The 20,806-nt window shown below is 38.0% G+C and overlaps 2 protein-coding genes across 4 annotated transcripts; one reads left to right on the top strand and one right to left on the bottom strand.

The window, feature by feature from the left end:
• Positions 1 to 1,085: 1,085 nt before the first annotated feature.
• pfdn4 (prefoldin subunit 4) lies at positions 1,086 to 5,457 on the bottom strand. Its single transcript, XM_046057273.1, has 4 exons — positions 5,354 to 5,457; positions 4,787 to 4,894; positions 4,112 to 4,252; positions 1,086 to 1,460 (listed from the first exon to the last, which is right to left on the bottom strand). The coding sequence occupies exons 1-4, from the start codon at positions 5,378 to 5,380 to the stop codon at positions 1,329 to 1,331; spliced, it is 408 nt and encodes a 135-aa protein (XP_045913229.1). The 5' UTR covers positions 5,381 to 5,457; the 3' UTR covers positions 1,086 to 1,328.
• bcas1 (brain enriched myelin associated protein 1) lies at positions 5,236 to 20,255 on the top strand. Of its 3 annotated transcripts, none has more exons than XM_046057271.1 (14): positions 5,236 to 5,478; positions 7,502 to 7,562; positions 7,838 to 7,922; positions 8,756 to 9,045; positions 12,425 to 12,604; positions 13,592 to 13,651; positions 13,989 to 14,024; positions 14,337 to 14,552; positions 15,770 to 15,808; positions 16,152 to 16,217; positions 16,538 to 16,576; positions 17,339 to 17,461; positions 18,182 to 18,394; positions 19,152 to 20,255. In XM_046057271.1, the coding sequence occupies exons 2-14, from the start codon at positions 7,536 to 7,538 to the stop codon at positions 19,227 to 19,229; spliced, it is 1,452 nt and encodes a 483-aa protein (XP_045913227.1). In that variant the 5' UTR covers positions 5,236 to 5,478; positions 7,502 to 7,535; the 3' UTR covers positions 19,230 to 20,255. The 3 variants fall into 3 exon arrangements, with proteins under 3 accessions (XP_045913227.1, XP_045913226.1, XP_045913228.1); XM_046057270.1 differs by having other exon boundaries at positions 8,756 to 9,075; XM_046057272.1 differs by lacking the exons at positions 15,770 to 15,808; positions 16,152 to 16,217; positions 16,538 to 16,576 and having other exon boundaries at positions 8,756 to 9,075.
• The last annotated feature ends 551 nt before the right edge of the window (positions 20,256 to 20,806 follow it).

Below are 20,806 nucleotides of genomic sequence, written 5' to 3'. Positions count from 1 at the left end.
ACAGGAACAGTGCTCTGGGAGTCCTAGAAGTTATGGTATGGCCCCCGCAGAGCCCTGATCTCAACATCAGAGTCTGTCTGGGATAACATGAAGGGAGAGAAGCGACTGAGGCTGCCTAAATTCACAGAAGAACTGTGGATAGTAATTTTTTGGCTAACCTTCCAGCCGAGTTCCTTCAAAAACTATGTGCAAGTGTACCTAGAAAAATTGTTGCTGTTTTGAAGGCAAAAGGTGGTCAAACCAAATATTGATTTGACTTAGATTTTTTCCATTCACTTTTTGTTAATTGATAAATATAATATAGTCTATTTTTCAAAGTATTACTTTATAGCATTTTTTCCAATCTTGCCTAAAACTCTTGCACAGTACTGTACATGTCTAAATAATAAATATATTTTGAGTACCTGCAATTGTTGGTCAATAAAATTTTATTTATATAGCGCCAATTCATGACTGAAGTTATCTCATTGCACTCTTCATACAGTGCACGTCTAGACCGAACTCTTTATTATATTATTTACAGACCCAGCAATTCCCACCTTGAGCAAGCACAATGCGACAGCGGCAAGGAAAAGCTTGCGACTGCTTACAAATGTTGCCTCGTCATGTTTAAGATGTTAGTATTTCCAGCAAAGAGGCAACTTCTTAGATGATTTCAACCGCCCCAGTCCCAAAAACGATTTGTTTGTTTTTAAAAGAATGTGGCCACAGTTCAAGAAGAGGTACCTCAAGTCTTTTGGATGCATGTTAGCTCAGTTTATCACTCCTTTTTTGATTGAAAGCTCAAAATATTTCAGTTTTCCATTTGTGGAAGACACTAAATGTGTAGTTCAGCAACAGAGGGTACTAATTTAATCAACTTGATTTGATGAGGTAAGTTCAGAATAAATGTCAAGCAGATTCAATACTTTTAAAAGACTTCATGCAGAGACCACACAATACACTGATGTGTCAAAGACATTTTGTTAATTTCATCTGACCTTTAGTTTAGTCAAACAGAGTTTTGTTCCTCATTTTTTACTTCAGTTCGACAGTTAACAGAATAAAAACAAAACCATGAGCATTAAACAAGGGACCAATTAAAATACGTCAGACATTATGTGCATTTATTTAATCTCCAAACCTTTACCTTTGTTGTCCTTGTGAAACTGTTTGCCAAAGCTAAAACGAAGACTCATGTCATGTGTGTAGACAAAAGCCAAAACAAATCTAAGCAGTTCATGCCGAGTCGTATTTGATGCTTTGTTTGACAAATGCACTGTGGATCTGATACGAGAGCTGCATGAAAAAGTCCACGTTGGGGCAGCTGTCAATGTCCATTTCACCGCTCAGCTTTCATCTGCCTCCAGGTTAATGTTGTTACCAAACTTGGCATAGAGCTGGACCTTCAGATCACTCAACAATTGCTGTATTGCTGACACTCGTTCCTCTAGGCCTGTGACCTCCTGCTCCAGTGCTTCCTGATTACAGAACATGGAAACTTCAATTACATGACAACCACTACAATTTCCCCACATGAGGCAAGCAACAACGGGCTAAAGACATTTCCATGAACCGGTTTTAAGATATTACTCCAAGCTGAACTCACTTAAAACACATTCTAAAAGGAGAAAATTTGATGAGGAATGAAAACACTTTAAATGACAATGTATATAAATGTGTACTAAATTATAATCAGCAGATATTATGAGTTGAAAAGTGAGCCGTTCTCAACACGTTTGTCATTCAGTGTGTGTAGCAACTTGCTCCACATCAATCAGTACAGACCTGCAGAGCATGCTTTGTTGTGTGATGAAGAAGCAGCAAACACAAGGACAAACAGGAAGATCCTGGAAGTGACAAAGGGGAGGACAGGCTCTAATCTAAAGTCCCTCTCGGTCAACGTCTAAAGCACCCCTTTGTCACAGCCATCTGGCTAAACAATGCCTTCTGACACAGAGGTCTGAGCCAGCCTGGGGGAGTGGTGTTGGTTGCGCTGCCTTGTCCTGATGAACTGCTTTGGACCGTTTCTCACTGTTCTAATGCTCTGGACCAACTATCACTACACCGTACCGTTTTACATTTTGTGAATTATGCCAATTTGTTTTCTTGCTGATAGTTAGATGTCATTGATACCGCTCCCACTTCTTGAGTCTTGTTGCCAGGCAACCAGCGGAGACTCCAGGAAGTCACTGCGACTGGCCAAGAAAAATAGTCCAGCACAAAACCCTCTGTAAAACCACATTTCTCATTTTAACAGTTTTTTGTATGGATAAAACAAAGACATTAATTAGTGAGCTTAGGTGGTTAGTGGCTAGCTGATTTTACCCCTTGTTCCCAGTCTTTATGCTAAGCTAACCAGCTGTGGCTTCATATTTACCATACAGACATGATAGTGGTATTAATCTTCTCATCTAACTCTCTGCAAGAAAGTGAATTTCCTAAAATGTTGATCTATTTCTTAAAACACGTTTGTGGGCGCATATGACATTAACACTGTACTTGTGATTTCTTTCTATTAAAGTCTTGCCAAGATGTTGAACACTCCCTTAAAAATTGGCATCTATATCTGACACAGGTCTCAAAACTTTGTATTTCTTCAATGTATTAAAATGAGAGCGTTCACCTGCCTTGGGCATTCTTGGCAGGCAGAAATTACAATGATTTTTTTGGACAGAGCACCAGGTCAAGAAACATTGTTTACCGATGGCAATGAAAATTTGCTAAAATAAATTGCACTTGTAACATACAAGCATGTGTACTGACCAGTGAACTTGTTAAAAAAAATGCAATCCATAATGATGATAATGAAACATTTTATGATTTGTAATGTAGGCCTATTTATTGGTCTAAACAGCAATTTCCAAATGTGAATACATTTTGGAAATGAATGCATTTGATTGAACTGAAAATGTAATCATGTTGGCAACAAGTTGTTCACCTACAAAATCTGTTCCAGCTTGTGTGTTTGTGATTTAAAGCAGCTCAGCGGTTAAGTCTAAATGAATGGGCAGTGAACAGTATCTGCCCAGGCACTAAAAGTAATTATGAACTACACTACAATCACATTTGTCAAAACATGTGCTCAGTTAAGAGTTTGAATAGGTTTTGAGTTTTGTGTGCACCTTGACCATTTTATTTCTTAGTACAACATCAGAATTTCTTTTGGACCACTATGACAGCTCTCTGAATGAAAGCACAAGTAGGAGAAATTTATTTCAATATGGTCTGTGAATGGGCACATGAAGCATGTGAAAACGTTGACCTTAGCCGCGTCTGAACTAACTGATTTTCAATGGAATCCAGTCCTTCAGCATAACGGGGACAATTTCTGTCATTTCAAAAATGATTCTGTTGCAGAAACATTACATGAATACTTACTCAACTCAACCTTATTATGTTTCTAATCAGCAGCTACTCACTGATCTAAAACACAGTCTAATAAATCATAGAGGCTTTCAAAAACACTAGTAAATCCTGTTTTAAAAACTCAGAAAACTTAGTAAACTTTGAGAATTTCACTGATAAAAGAGGGCCAGAAATGGTTTTCCAGCATATCAATGTTTTTACTGCCTTTATATTGCTATAATCCTACACAGAGATGGGAATTTGTGCAAAATAAACTCAATATAACTTTATACAAAGAGTGTAGTCTGGCTCTTTGTTCTATTCAACTAGGTTATAAAAAGATCATTCTTGATATTTCTATTCAGTACAACTTAAATTAATGTATTAGTTTAAATAAAAGACAAGGCAATGTGTCACTCTCTTTTGCTTGAATGGGTGACAATGTAATTTGCCGTCAAAGAAATTAGATAAAAGATGATCATGATCAAGAAAATGTTTGACAACAGTCTGAACAGACATTTTGTTGTTTTAAATAAGAACAAACGTTTTACTCTTTACTTTTAATAAGAAAAATATACGAGGGAACTGATTAAACTCAAAGTGATTTTTTTAAAAAATGACAAAGCCATTTTTCTAGAGGCTAATCACTCATCCAGTACCTTCTATATCTGTCATTGTATATTAAAATTCTCCTCCACAGTCTTTTGTCTTGATGACTTTGGCTTAATGAGGATATTTTATTGACAATTACAATTCGGAAGTGAATGAAAAGGTAATAATATACCTTTGCAGCCTCCAGCATCTCTTGTGTTTCCTCCTGGGAGTGACTGACAAAGACATCGCCAATTTGATAAGGGATCAGTAGAGTGTCGTCGTCTAACATCATTAAGTCATCACTGGCATCCTGTAAATTCTGCAGCAATTTCTGCAAGGAAACATTAGCAGACTATTACAGTCACAATTAGGGCTGTCAACTAAATTAATTTTAGAAATTTAGCAGCTGCCCTGCCCTTCAGACCACAAGTAACTGTGACTCATCTGAACAAACTTCCAGTGTAATCATTAACTGTTTACAAATGCTGTGCTTTATGGCTCAGATGGATTGTGCCATGTTAAAGTACAGAGGTGTAGACTAGGTAGGTTTAAGTAATTAAATATTACTCATATAACAATCAACCGCACCACAAACTACATCCTCCAAAACGTTCATTAGGTTAACTCAGCACCTCTTCAAAACAGCCCCAATACAAAACAGAACATTTCCATCCTCATGAAAGTTAGTAGGACTGCATTTGTTTTAATAAAACGTGCAACTGAGTGTAATATATTATCTTATGTCAGTCAGTTAAGAGTCACAGTAACTCAGACGTGTTAGTCAAGTCTGAACACAACTGATCTCCAAACCCCAGGATTGTTCAAAATATTTCAAAATGTCTGTCCCCGCAGTGATGTGACTTACTTTCTTTGCCTCTATTTCATTTTTCAGCTCAGTCATCCGACTCGTGTTCCTGGCGAATTTATTGATCTTCTGCTGGTCTTCAAAAGTGACATTAACATCTTCAACCGCCTGCAAAAGAGAGAAAATAGGTTAAATATCATGAGCGGAACAGAGCTAACCTTGATGGTTCACTAGTTTTAGCTTAATATGAATGGTCAAATTAGCGAGCAAGCTACAGACGGCGGCTTGAGTGGTGCTCCTTCAACGTTGTCGACTATTATAACCCTCGTTTAGCTAGCAGTCATAATTATTATCATAATTTTAGGCTGGTGCACTCTCCCTGTTACCTAATCATAGTATAAATCCATCTAACTTAGATAACATTTAACGGTAACGTTAGCTAGCTACTACAACGGTAATTGACATAAGCTACACGAGGGTGTGACCAACATTTTAAATATCACTGGCACCAGTAATTGTCCCACTCCCACCCTCATACATCTCTACTGTTTTTATTTGCATCTCCAGATGAAACAGCAACAGCGTGCCTCGAAAACAAAGTAGAATTTCTTTTCAGTTTAAACTTACTACAGTTCCCTTCATGGTGGCTGCCATCTTGGCTTCCTCGACTGCACAAAGACAGTGGGACTCAACATGATGCTGCAGCTATACCGCCATCTAGCGGGACCCGAAACTCTACAGCGTGACAGAAGGTATTAAAAAAATAAAAATAAAAATAATAAAAGTAAAATGCTTACTTTTGTACGTTTTGTCCATTTAATAGCATATTCTATTTGCCCCCCTTCCGCTCACCTCTTTTTAAAATATACAAGGTCATGTGATGTGGCATCAACAACAGCCACACACTCACTAAGCTAATACTTTTTTGTTTTTTTAAATCAATTTCAACTTGGTTTGATATTTTTATATATTCTATTATTAATGATCTATCTCAAGAAATGTGCAAACTTGCTTACAATATCTCTGAGTAGTTTTTATATTAACCGGAACTTCTGCTCTGTAAATATTTCTAAAGCTAACAGTACTACACCCAAGTTCAAATATTTACTTTATACATCTGCAAAGCTAGGGTACTATATTATTCCCATTTAGACTAGCTTCAAAATATGTCAACGAATCTAGTGGACTGTAGACCTTTCACATCACAGATAGGGATGTGTTGTTACACACTATTTGCATCTATGCAGTCTCATGAGAATCACATTGTTTTGAACTGGGTTGAATGAATATTGATATGCAGTTTCTTCTAACTAGTCTTTAAATCAGTGGCGTGCGTTGGTACATCATAAAGACTTTGCTTGAGGTCTCTCAGCTGCAGGCCCTGCATGAAGTCAGAAGTGTACAATGCAAACAGGGGAATCCAACTCCCACCTCAATGTGCAGGCTAAAGGCAACAATTGGGACATTGTGTTCATGGATTCCAAGCCATGTCACAATACATTCAATAAATAACTACACATTTTCAGATTTTACACACATTTTAATTTTGCAATTGTAACAGTAAAACACATTCTGATACATTGTGGCTTGGTTGATTTGCATAAAGAGGTTTAAATTCTTAGAAATCATAAGGAATAAAACAAATTGAGTGTTGGTGGTACAGCACATTTACTGCGAAAGTACCAAACAAAACGTAAAGATGATAATAATAATAGAAGAAGGAAGAAATGGGTTAATTAGCTAAAGTCAGCCCTGTGATAAACTGGCGACCTTTCCAGTCTGTACTTCGCCTCTCGCCCAGTGTCAGCTGGGATCAGCTTCAGCCCCCCCCCCCCCCCCCCCCCCCCCCCCCCCTCCTCCCCTGAAAAGGATATGCTGTTATAGATAATGGGTGGACAAATGGATGGATGGAACAAATGTCAGTTTGTCTTTGATCCCTGTCTCTCAGACAGGCATGTGTTAATTGATGCATTGACAGGCCCTCACAGACATTTAAACATGTCTATGTGGAAGTCTCTGAAGACAGATGATTTCATTACAGAGCTCTTTGTATTTCTTGATTTACTGTGATCATAAAGCAGGTACTACTGTAACAACATCTTTTAAAAAAAATAATATCAAAGCAATAAAGTAGATATTTTAAGGCGCATGTCTATTTTAAGGCATATTGTCTTATTATCAAAAAACTCTGAATCTGAATCTTTAAAAATCCATGATGCTAATGACCTAAATGATAACATGGTTAAAGTTTTAACTTCAAAATCAAACTAAACAGGTTAATACAACAGGGTTATAAGTGCAAACATATATATTTTTGTTTTGAAATTGTGGAAATGTGCCAGGTCAATATCCTGACACATCCTGCTACTTCCCAGCCACTTTTGTCAATAAAAGTGTGCTGCACTGCCTTGTGTGAGTGATTAGAGTCTAACCTTGTCGGGATACTTTCAGAGTATTCACAGAGAGATTACCATGAGCTAATCATGTGCCTTTACTAAACAGCACCATCACTAACTGCCCCACCCATTTTAAAACACACATAAAATAGCCTGTTAACAGTAGCCTATGTACACAGTTAGTCAGGAGCAGTGGATCCATTTCTCATAAGGAGCATATCATTAGTTTGACTTGTATAAGTATAACGAGGTATGGTACTTGAATGATAATAATGTTTTGACAATTTGTAATCACTTAATTAAGTCATTATTTGTAGTGTATATTTACTAACATAACTAAACTTTATTTCAGGGTTTCTTTCTATTTCATTTCTTTCAGTTGAATGCGTCTGTAAGTCTCGACCGGCAAAACTATGGGAAACGAGAATTCCAAGAACAAGGTAACGTGAAATTCTACAAATTACACAACAAACCTGTAATTTCATACCAGTAGTATCTACAACTTTGCTGCCTCTCAATCATTCATAAGATGCACATTTAAAGGTAGATTTTAGTTGCTTTTATGACAAAAAGTCTAGTTTTAATAATATGCTGGATTGTTCAGCAGTCCATTTACTGTCAAAACCTGTGTTTCTGTTGAAATTTAACCCACTGTAGATAATGTCTTGAACTGTGGAGCCAACATAGACCAGTATTTCTTCATTATTTTTTATAGAATGAGACAAGTCCTGAGAAGCATGAAAATGGATCAGTGAATGGCCTCTCTGCTAACATCACATCAAATGGATTGGAGATTGATGGTGGGTGAGATTTTTGAATTTATTTTTGTTACGATAAATAGCAGGGAAGTAATACTACATATAGATATATATTATATAATGACTTAAATGTAAAATAACACATTGGTGATGTGTATATTGGAGAATCTGAGCATGATAGAAGATTAGGTTTTGACTTATTTTTACTGAAGTTTGTTCAGTTTTACAGACAAAATCAGCTGATCTTTCCATGCCTATGTTGGATTAATCATTTGGGCTTGTATAATGCTCTGTAAACAGTGACTCCCAGCTGGACTGCGTCTTGAGTCTTCCAATGTAAACTATAGGCGTAGTCTCAGACATTGACAAGGAGCAACTATTTGACCTGTCGTGGTGTGGTCGGTGTCTCTGCATTAACAACAATGCTACTGGGAGTTTGCCAAAAAGATAATTATGATGCTGGAAATAAAGATGATGTCACTTTTTTGATTGACTAGCCCATGTTTACCTCTTGGAGGCTTGCACAAGTTGATATCATGCTTGAGTTAATGTTGCATGCAAGGAATTTAACATTCAAATTTACAGTGATATCTAATGGTAGTGACAACAGTGAACCTCTTTGGTATAGCAGTCTCACAGAAGTAGTTATTAGATCAAATTAATTATTGCAGAATGGACTTCACATTAAAAAAATCAGAACTCATTTGAAGTCCCAATTTGGAACATTTTGACTATATCAAGAATACAAATATAATTGACCAATAACTGAAAAAAATCTTAAGCAATAAAACATTTGTCTCATGTTAGTTTGTGCATTTGTTGTACTGGCCAACCCCTTTGTTTACATTTTGATAACTGATTCTTCTATTTTGTAGTTAACAGTGAGACCACAGTCAAGCAAAATGGCGGGCCCATCTCCTTAAACCTTGCCAAAGAAACGACTGAGCCTGATTCTGAGATTGTTGAATCAGACTGTAAACCGACGGACGCTCCAGTCATTTCTGACATCCCTGTAACCACCGTCCAGGAGGTGGTGGAAGAGGTCATGAAAAGTAAAGAAGTAAAAGTCCATCTTTTTGGCAAGATGTTCAAAAAGAAAGCAGAACGTCCAGCTGATGTCAAGAGTGTTCAAGAAAAAACGACCTCAAATGAAGATCAAACAGATGTAAGTCTTCCTGCCACTGATCCACAGCCGGTGAGTGCACCTTACGTGTTCATTTTTAAAATATAAGTCTGGTAATATTTGATATTTTTCAACAAATCCCATGCAAAACAACATTGAATTGATCCTATTAAAACGTGTTCTGATCCGATATAGCTTATTCCTCTCTGCAATAGAGTTCAATTGTTTTTCAAAATATATTAAGTGAGCCACACTGTTCACACAGCCTCAACAGCAATTAAAACGTTTTTCCCAAGTAACTTCTGTGGGACTGTTGTACTATATGGCATTACACTGTAGAGTGTTTTCTGTTGACTCAGTCACAGTGTGATCAAGCACATGGTTGTCCTATGTGTCCCGGAAACAAAAAACAACTGTATTTTTATCTAAACGTGAATGTTGATTTTCATAATAAAGGAGTCAGGTTCAAGTGGAGACGAAACTGCCATGATCATCGCTGAGCACCGAGAGGACAGAGCGGAAAAAGCAACGCAAACAGACAGAAAAACAGAAGCACATATTTCAACGCAAACTGGTGATGATGACGATGATGACAACGATGATGACAAAGGTGATGATACAACCGCTATTACTGAGGGCCCAATGGAAGAGGTAGTCGTGATGGTGACAGCAGCAACTGAAGAAGATTCATTGAATGAATCTGCTGTCGACATTACTGAGGAGGTTGTTGAAGAACCTGCAAATGAGAAACCCTTAGACAACGAGACGGCTGGGATCATTATTGAGGAAGTGATCATCATGAAGAACAATGTGTATGAGAATATGGTGTTCAGAGCAGAGATGACGGAAGTTACAGACAACTCTGAAAATCTGAAAAAGACAGAAATTGCTGCAGAACCAGAATCCAACCTACACAAATCAATTATAGAAGATGAAATAGTCGCAGAAGATAATAATACTGAGGAACCTGTGCCATTGGAGGTTTCTTCCAGCCTTTCCAAAGTGGTAGCTGATTGTGTTAAGGCGGTTTTCGCTGCTGTTTCTAAATCTGCTGAATTTGCTGCTGTAAACAAGTCAGATCCAAGTATCCATGTATTTACTGGAGACAATGGTGAAGGAGCTGGAGACATGTCAGCTGATGTAGTGCTTATTGAAACTGCAGAACCTGAGAATAATGCTGTCGCCTCTGAGGCCGGGGAAGCAAATGGCGTTCCTTCCCTAGATAAAGCGCCAGTGACTGTAGTGATGGAAACAATCTCTGGGGTTGTTTGTGAGGAGCCAAATCCTACACCTGCATACCAAGACATGCCTGTAGAAGAACTGTCTGTCCCTCTTGTGACAGAAATTCTAGTTAAGGTGGAATCTGGGCAAAAAGGGGTTTCAGTCGAGGATGTACCAGCAATAAGTGAAGAATTTATCCCAGCTGAGGCTCCTTCCAATGAGCTTATCGCCATTGAGGAACCTCTTGAAGATTCTTTAAATTCTCCTGATGATGAAGTCAAACCTGAGTCTATTCCTGAAGTTATTACTACAGATGAGAACGCTGATGTTGGTGAAGATGTGAAAGCTGATGTGGGACTAGAACCAATTGAAGAAGTAGAACCAAGTCCGATCGTCGAAGATGATACTGACGAGATACCAGAGACAGCAATCGATGCCCTCTCTCTAGAATGTGAACTTTGTGCCATCACTCCTTGTGAGCCTGCAATGAATAAAGGCCTCCCTGTGGGAGAGGAGGTCATCACTGCAACAACTTTTGTGCCCCTTTTTGGAGAACAAGAAGCAAGGCTTACCGGTCCAGAGGAGCCAATTGTGACAACTGCTGAGAAGATGAATGAAGAAGCTATAGAGGCTTTCTCAAATGAAATGCAAGCAGTAACAGAAGGTGTTGAGGAAGAAACCACTGCCCAAGAATCATCTACTGGAGGAGAAGTCAAAGGGGTTGGCAGTTTTGAAGAACTTGGAAGAAAGAAATGAAGTATCTGAAGATGTTTTGGCACCCAAACAAAACCCTGTAATTTCAGAGGAACATGTCGAAGAGAATCCAAGCCCTTGTGAAGAAGATGCAACATGTGCGACATTGAAGAAGATACTAGATTCAGTTTCAGTCCAGGAGGAAGTTGTAGATGGGAACGTCACCCCAGCTGATATTCTGTTGGAAGATGCTGATAAAAGTGACAGGTGCTCGCTCTGCGGTAGCTGTGGAAGAACAAACTGATTCAAATCCTGTCATTTCTGTGGAGCCCCTGGAGGATAGTGTGAGTCTTCTTGAGCGACAACCAAAAACCGAAATGCTAACGGTAATCATCGAGACAGTTGAAGATGAAGATACAGAAGAGGTGGTTAGGGGTGTTAGTGATGTTGAGCTTCCACTGAGGAGATCTCTGGAGATTCTCAAATTGCCACTTCAGATGAGCCTGTGGTAGAGTGTGTTGACGCCGCTCTTGAGACCATTGTAGAAGAAATCATCATGGAAGATACTGCAACTGAATGTAACCTTGTGACTTCAGCGGAGGTAGCCCCAGAGATCATCACAGAGGGAGAGACTGAAGGGAAGGCAAAGACTGAATCAAGTGTAAACTCAATAAATTCAACACTGGACTCACAATGTGCAGAAATGATTGAAGATACCTGTGGCATAAGTACAGACATGGCAGTGTTTACTTGTTAGTTTGCAGTCAGCTTGTACATCAGTTGTACAATCAGTGTATATGCTTGGTAGCTTAAGGTGTCTTCACTGGGAGACGGTATTACTGTTACCATTCATGTGGCTGCAAAGGAAGAACAGCATAAAAAGGTTTTGAAAAATATAGGTCTACCTGTTCAATGGCATGTGGTGGCATGTGGTAGTAATTGTTGGATTGTAAAATGAGTTGTTTTATTACAATGCAAATCTGTTTATATATCATGAACACAATACTGAAACATTTTCCAATAAAATCAAAAATTAAAAAACTTCATTTAAGGGCTTTAAAAATACCTCATTCATGATTTTGCTCATAATTAATTTGGTCAGTGTTTTCTGACTTCTTTCTGCTTTCAGAAAATAAAGAGTTTTAAAGGGAATATGAATTTTTAATCAGGTCACACTGAAGGAAAATTACACAGATAAACTGAAAAATGAAAATCAGGGTTGGTCAGTTCTGTATTTTAAACATACTCATCATAAGGATACAGTAAGGTTTGAGTTTCCTGACATTTCTCAGGGCATAACTCTTACACATTGTTGAATATCAATGAGTGAGGGGTGGGACACACACGTTAATAAAAGGGTGATTGTTGACAATGCCCTGAGTAGGCAGAGGCATGGTTGGAATTGTGCTCCCATCTCAATGCTGCGATTAAGACACTCACTGCTTGCATATCAGCTCCACTGCTCTAACATAATTCTCAAAGGCTAATACTTTGTGACGGTGTATAGGAGCCAGCTATCCTAGAGCAAGAACCTGAACCATTAAGGGAGCCAGAACGTGTGACTATTGACCCGGGTCCAGAGGGAAAAAAAGCTCCTGAAACTGACGAGAGAAACAGCCAACCTTTGGAAAACCAAGAGGACAGTAACCCAGAAAAGAATCTAGTTATGAACTTCTTCAAAACACTAGTAAGTGGCACAATTTGAGAAATTCAGTCTGTGTTTATATACATACTTGATATTTCTAATTGATTCTCTTGTAAAATGTGACTGCTTGGGAAAAATTATTTGAATAATGGCTGTAATCAAAGTGGAAAAACAAATCCACTCTTGTTATCTCCAAAAGCAAACAGCTGCTCAAACAACAAAAATGTAGTTACTGTGTGTTCTAATTATTGCTTAAAGCCTCACTGAAGCTAAGATATTTTGTAACTAGCTTGATAAAGTGGAGATCAGTGATCAGTGAATAAATGTAACATTTAAGATGTTATGTTTAAATTTGATTGGTGTGAGCATGATTCCTCTTGTTCTATGTTGAGATATGTGAAAAAGCAGTTTTATGGCAGTAACAGTATGCATAACTAAATCTGCCAAGATGACAGTGCCTGATGGAAAACCTACAACAAGAAGCTATTGTATATCCTCTTCATCGTGCTGTCTTTTGGATTCATGCCGTTTTAAAGAGTTACCATTGCCCTAGCCCCATGCTAATCAAGTCTTTGAACATGCGGGAATGTGGTGGCCTATTGTTCAACCCATAGTGTGAGCTCACAAGGGAGGCCTGTGCAGTTGGAAGTTGAGATTTGTGAAGATAGAGCAAGGGCAGGCCTACGCCATCTCCGGAGCACAATGGCTATCACAATGACAGCGCATGTACTGTATGTGCTCTGTCAGGAAGCTCAGTGGGCCTCAGTTAGCTTATCATAAAGGCCTATGTCTGCATTCATGAAAGGCTTCTGTTTTATCAAAATAATTATTTTACTGTTCCTGCTACATCAACTATATACGCTGATTCTGAACGTTTTACACTGCAGCGTCATTGCCAGCCATGTGAAATAACATCATGCATGTGCATTTAACATTTGAGGGACAGGTATTTTGTTTTTCTTCTAATGTTTTGTGTGGAATGAATACAAGTTATTGAAGACAGTCCATTTTCCTTCCCTTGTTGCACAGGTGACTCCCACTAAAACAACCAAAAAGGAAACAGCTACTCCTGATGCCACAAAAGATCAGGTGAAAAGATGTTCATGAAGCATCACATAATTAATTGACCATGACAGCACCTCTGTGGGTTTATTTAGAAGGGTTTTGAGATTCTATCAATTGATTTTCTTTCCATATCCATTTTATTATATGCTTATTTTGGTTCATAAAGCTGTATCAGTGAACTCAGTAATGTTAGGGGCTGATTATATATTTATTACATAATAAATATTGGGTCAGTGATTTGGAAAATTTCATTTCATTTTCAGCTTATATTTAGGATATCCCTGGTCGCTTCTTGCAGATATTTGTTTGCTTCAGTTTAACTTTATCTCTCTAACTGCTTCCTTTTTCTGTTGCCAAATAGTCCCAGAAGGAGACCCAACCAGCGGCAACCACCACTGTGAGCACATTGCTCATATTTAATTTGTGTAATATCTTGTAGTTCACTAAAAAAAGGATATTTTTACTGGGCACAATTGGATTCAATTAACTTACAGAAATTCTACTTTATTTACCATTGTTGCATTTTACATACTAATTAAATCATTTTATTATTTATGTTGGACATAACTAAAATAAAGCGATTGCTGCTTTGCATTTATCTTATTACACCTCACCTAAAATTGTCATTGTGTATCTTGTATTTGCTGTTAAAGTTCCTATGATTTTCCATGGCAAACCATTATTTGAACACCCGCTCTCTCTTGAATAGGTTGCACAAGTATCTGAGCCCCCTGTAGCACCCAAAGGAATGTCTATCCCACCACCACCTCCTCCAGAGCCACCAAAAATGGAAATCAAAGGAGAACCTGCAGCCAAACCTGTAAAACCCATATCAAAAGAAGATACAAAAGCTGCTGCAAAGGAACCCGAGTCCTCAAAAGGAAAATCAGCCAAAGATACTCTGAGCAAATTCTTCCGACCAAAGGTAAAGAAAAAGCAAACTGCACTGCATTGCAAGATGAGATAATTATTTTAAACGGTGGTTATTCATGTAGACTTTTACGGAGTGCATGTTCCACGGTGTGTCAGATTATAACATAGTGTGAAACATACTGTATGTGAATTTGAGGTACTGCTAGGCATCAAGGCATCCAAAGGCAAGGGTGCTTCAGCAAGTGGAGCCAATGCCCCCGCCAAGACTGCAGCAGTGGTACAGTAGATTATCATATTCTCAAACTGACCATAGCTCATCCTGTTACTAACTGAACAACAGCTGATTTGTCTGGAGGTGGCAGAAACTGAACAAATTGCTGTTTTCAAATTGGAACTTGCGGCAAACCTGTTTTGACATTCATCCAGGAGAATCAGGTTTTTGTAGTGCTCTTTCAAAAATGTGATGCCACAGTTAGACATGCAATATTAGTGTGACTTCGGTCAAAAGGTTTCCCTGGAAAAAAGACTGTTATTAGCACCACTGTTTCTACCACAGTCCATATTTCCATGATGCCCGACATTGTAATTGCATTAGTAATTAATTTAAAAATAGACATTTTGGAAAAAACACTTCTTTGCTTACTGGCCTATAGATGAGAACATCAACACCCCTTTCATGTCTTTGTGTTTAATATGAAGCTAGAGCCAGGAGACAATTAGCTAAGCTTGGCATAAAGATTGGAAACAGGGCAAAACATCTAGCTTGGCTATGTCCAAAATTTACAAATATGCCTGCAATACCAGCACCTCTACAGCCCAGCTGGTCACCAAGAAAGTTATAGCACAACTTCTCATAAAACCACAACATCATTTTTACACTCACGTGCACGGATTAAACAAACGAGATTTAATTAATGAGCTTTACAGGAACTGCCGGGTGTATTGTGTGTTGGGGAGAGCCAAGCTAGCCGATTCCCCCTGCTTCTTTATTCTAAGCTAAGCTCATTGCTTCCTGGTTTTGGCTCCATCCTTATCTCAGAGACAGGACAGTGTTATTAATCTTCTTATCTAACTCTCAACATGAATGCGGGTAAATGTCTCCCAAAATGTCAAACTATTCCTTCAAAAAGCTCATATTAGTCAGAGTTCATTGCCATGCTAACATATTAAGCATTTCACAATTAAAACTTTTCTTCTCTTCATGAGTACATTATTTTTCTGTCTTGTTGACTGTAACTAACAAAAAGAATTCCTTTACCTGTCCTGCAGACAATCAAGGAGGCACCACAGCCAGCACTAGAAGTAAAGGTACAACCAGTTGTAGAAGTTTTAATCTGCATGTAGGATTTCAATAGTCTTTCAGCAACTCTCACAGTGGGTCTTATTTTAAATATTATTTTCAGTATGTTCATAACAGATATGCCATACACATAAATTACAGCATGTTCACATGTCCATCTTTGTTTGCATCTCTTCAGAATAAAAAAGTAGCTTTGCTCTGCAGGAGACACTAGTGGAAGTAAAATTCTCCATTCTGGGGTTTTGCCTTTTTAGGGGATGGAACAATATTCTCATTCTCTGATTATATCCATGTTATTTTTGCACAGTTCTTTTGTTTTTACAATGTTCTGATTCATTTACATCTGCTCAGAGAGAAAATATTGTTGAACCTCATGAGACAGCAGAGGAGGTTGCACAGCCAGTTGTAAAAGAGCAGGTAAACCAGCAGGAAGTGCTCTGGAATATTAATTCTTAATTTTCTTTACTCTACAGGCGCCTCTGACATGATGTTGAAACAGATGTACCAAATAATATGCTAAACCTAATGTTATCTTTTATTCATTTCACTGAACACGCATGAAATTTGGCATTTGAAAAAGGAGACAGTTTTTTCATGTTTTGATTAATTAATTCACCTTATCACAGATGTCTGTATGTTGTACATTCCATCATGACAGATGAGTCAGCCCATTATTTATTGTATTTTATACAACATTTAAATAGATGGGAAAACAAATAATTTCTTCTTCCCTGTAGATGGTGGAAAAGGCACCACCGCCAGTGGTAGAAGCTGAGGTAAATTAAAGGAATTCAACATTGTGGGGAAATACGCTTATAGGCTTTCTTTCTAAGAGGTAGATGAGAAGATCAATACCACTCTCAATCTGTCTGTTAAGTATGAGGCAACAGCCACTTAGCTTAGCTTAGACTTAAGGCTGGACAGGAGAAAACAGTACATCTGGCTGTCTGAGGGTAACAAGCACCAACAACCCTAAAGCTCACTAGCACATTATATTCCATAAAACCACAACTTTTTGAATTTACTTTCCACTTTGATTCAGTTGAGATTGAACAAATGATATATAACATGTTAAACAATAAGATTTCATTACCTTTGGACCAGTTGCAGGCCAGCTCTCCATTCTTTATGCTATGTTAACCATCTCACATTTAACAAGTATGAAAATGGTATCTATTTTCTCATCTCTTGTCAAAAAAACAAATAATAAGCATATTCCTCCAAAGGAGGACACAGGATATTCAGTGGAGATTGAAACATTCCCTTTCCTATTTTCTTGTCTATTTCTTTTTACAGACAATAACATTCTTGACTTTTGTGCATGATGGTGTGGGCTTCTTTATTCTTATGAGGACCGTTCTTATCAGATTGTTCTGCCTACTTCTCCGCTCTGATCCCTGATTTACCCACCCTTTATCTCTTCTTTACATCACAGGTGGCAGGTCCTGCCCTCACTCTCTCTGCTTCAATGATGGTCACATCTTTAATTTGTAAATGGCTCATGATGTGTATTTTCTTCTCTGCTGTTTTGATAACAGAAGGTGGATCCCTCTAAAGCCAGCACTCTGGAAGCTGCTGCAAAGCCAGAACCGCCACCGCCTGTTCAGGAAGAAAAGAAAACAGCCTCAAAATCACCTTTCCTTTCTTTCTTCAAGCCTAAAGTAAGGACCGATTCATCCAAGCCTTTATGGGTCTTAAAAATGTCTGAAAATCTCTGAGTATGAATTGTGGTGGAATTAGTAAACAGAAAGTAACAGATGAATGTGAATTTGAGGTACTGTTAGACCACATGACAACAAAAGTCCAGGCAGCCTCCACAAGTGGAGTTCGACTCCTCAGGAGAACAACTGGACTGGTAAATACAGTAAAATTGCCTCTTGAGAATAGACATATTATTAACCGGAGTAATTCCATTAATTACATCTGGTATTAAAAATGTTTTTGGCAAAAGTATTTTCTCCATTTGTTATTATAACACACATCAGTGCTTCTATGATCATAATGAGCTACTAAGACACAGTGGATCCTAACAGCTGGTGCATTACTTCATTTAGCTGACGCTTTAATCCAAAGCGAATTGCAATTGCTGTACATGTCGGAGGTCGCACGCCTCTGGAGCAATGACAGGTTACGTGTCTTGCTCAGGGACACAATGGTGGATGGGTTACAGTGGGGAGTTGAACTAAGTCTCTCACACCAAAGGCATGTGTCTTATCCACTGCACCATCGCCACCCCATCTTGCATCTTAATGTCGCTTCAAATTTTACATCTGATGTCATCTCAGAGTCCATCTAAACATATTGTTATACAAACATTGGATCCACGGCTGCTACAGGACTGGAATAATTCTGTTTTTCATTATGTACCACAACACTTTCAGCCTGCTGATCCAAAGAAGGCGACCCCTGCCCCAGCGGCAGAGGCAGCTCCGACAGTTAAAGCCAAGGAGGAACCCAAACCGGCAGCCAAGTCATCAGAGGCGGTTGTAGATAGCAAACCAGCTTCAGTGGCCACCCAAGCTGCGGATGAAGCAGCCAATGTGCCCAGGAAATTGGAAAAGAGGAACTCCATCCACCTGTTCTTTAAAAATCTGGTGAGTCAGCAATGTTTCCCTTAAACACTGCTGACTGTTTATTCAGGTTAATTTGGCCCTGCTTATTGCAATATGTTGTACCTTCATCTCCACTAGATGGCAGCAGCAACTCATTAAGCAACTAAAAGTGTTGCCCTATTTCACAGTGCAGTTCACATTGTGTTACACATCCTGTGAATTGTCAGAATCAGAATCAGAATCAGAATTAGCTTTATTGACAGGTATGTGTACACATACGAGGAATTTGACTCAGGATTGTACATTGCTCATGATGTGCTTACTCATACAAAAATAACATAACACAATAATAAATTAATAATAAAATAAAATCAGACACAAGCTACAGTGTAGACAACACTAATATACACACTATGAACAAAACAATATAGACATAATAACAAATAGTGCAGTGATCAGAGTGCAAAGGATGCAAGTGTTGCACAGTTTGCCTTTAATACATTACATAAAGTTAATATATTAGACTTGATTCAGAAGACACATATTCCAGGCAGTGTTGCAAGCATTGTTGTTTCATGAAATGAAACCATTTCCACCATGAAAAAACTAAGACCTCAAATTAGAAATTGTTCCCCACAACTAGCAACAGGAACAAGGCTTCTAGGATACTTTAATCAAATGCAAATAAATTTAAAATGGGTTATATATGAGTTCAGATTTGGCATGGATGTGGAAATGGAGTAGTACAGTAGATACTGTAATAAACAAACATTTACCATTTTCTCCCTTTAAATTTCAGAGTCAGAAACGTAACTCTACAGATGCTGGGGTCCAGACAGAGCCAGTAACTGTCGCTCCAGCTGAGAAGACCAAGTGAAACCAAAACCAACAGTGACGTTTCCCTGTACAGACTCCCTCCCTCTTTCCTGTCCTTACTCAATCTTTATCTCTCTCTCTCTCATCTCCCTTTCAACCCCTATTCAAATACTTTAACTACATTTTTTTGTTTTTGTTACTGTTTAGAAGATACAATATGAAAAGAAAAGTGACTGGGAGGATAAATGCAAGTGAACAATTGTGAGAAAGATGAACAGTGGGCAGGTAGTCGAACTGGTGGTGATTTGAATTGGTAAAATGGTTGATGAGATATATATATATTTTTAGTAATATAGATATCTTGACAAGTATAGCAATGTGAGTGTGAAACCTTTTCTACAGGTATTTAATGTGACTTCTCTTTGTTCTTGCAACTTGACATACTGGGCTTATGCAATAGACTGTACCATGCTTTGCTTTCAGCAATTAACATGTCAAAAACATTTAAAAACACATAGTCATATACAACCTATTTTTACAGTTACCATACCAGAAAAATCATGCAGTTGTGGCAATGCAGAGATAAAATGAAATTATACTGAAAAAAGTACTTAAATGATACATTAAAATTGAGAACTGATTAAGCTGATAAGAGGAGCTTGTTTATATAACAAAATGCACTTAAAGATTTTTCTAACTTTATGTAAGCTATATGTAGAGTAAAGCACATACATAAATATCCTAACAGTCATGTATTGGGATATATGGGAAAATCACAATCTTTACTGTTTACTGTGGGGAACTGATTGTAAGTGTTCACATTAACAAATGCATCTGAGGTAGCAAAATGGTGTCATTGTGCAAATGTGTCCTTGTGGTACGTTTTGCAGCAGTCATAAATCACAGTCGATTAGCTTTTAATTTGATTGCAGCATTTTTTGTCAAGTAATTAAATGAAAGTCTTGTGGTGTTAGTCATTTGTTTTTGGCATGTGCAATTAATATCATTCTTTTGTTTTCCTATATGTATGTATGCGTGCATGTGTAACTTCAGCCAATTTGAAGACAATAAATATGTTCACCATTCATTTCTTCTTCATCCGTGTTAACAAAAATGGCATTGAGAAACTTAATCAACAACAACTGGCTGATGCAACAACTGCAAAAATATGTGACACAACAAGTTTGCCAAAAAGTAAATATGACATTCTTCCACCAATGAAATCCAAATAATTTTAATGCACACAAGTTTAAGCTCTATGCTTATGAGCTATTAAGGCGTGACACGTGAGTCACACCTCGCTATGTTGGGTGTAGAGCCAAATGCTGTAAGCCTTACTCATGTATGTATTTATTTGTATCGCTGACAGACTAGTGACAGTTATCTGACAGACATGGTCGCATAAAAGAAAACTGACCTCAGATCAGGCCGTCATTTGTAACTGTGACAGACAGAGAGATGACAGATGGACATCACTATTGAATACTAATTCACAATTTCCATGATAGTCCATGAGACACCTTAGAGATAAAAGATGTAAAACAAGATGTAAGGAATTGTATATTTCAGGTAAAGGAAGCCCTCAAATCTTTTTTTTACCATTTATGATGTAATTTCTATGATGGATAGCACATTGTG

The sequence above is a fragment of the Micropterus dolomieu genome, linkage group LG08 (assembly GCF_021292245.1).
Source record: "Micropterus dolomieu isolate WLL.071019.BEF.003 ecotype Adirondacks linkage group LG08, ASM2129224v1, whole genome shotgun sequence".
Taxonomy (NCBI): domain Eukaryota; kingdom Metazoa; phylum Chordata; class Actinopteri; order Centrarchiformes; family Centrarchidae; genus Micropterus; species Micropterus dolomieu.
Note: the sequence above shows the minus strand (reverse complement) of the source record. Positions and strands in the feature narration are given on the sequence as shown.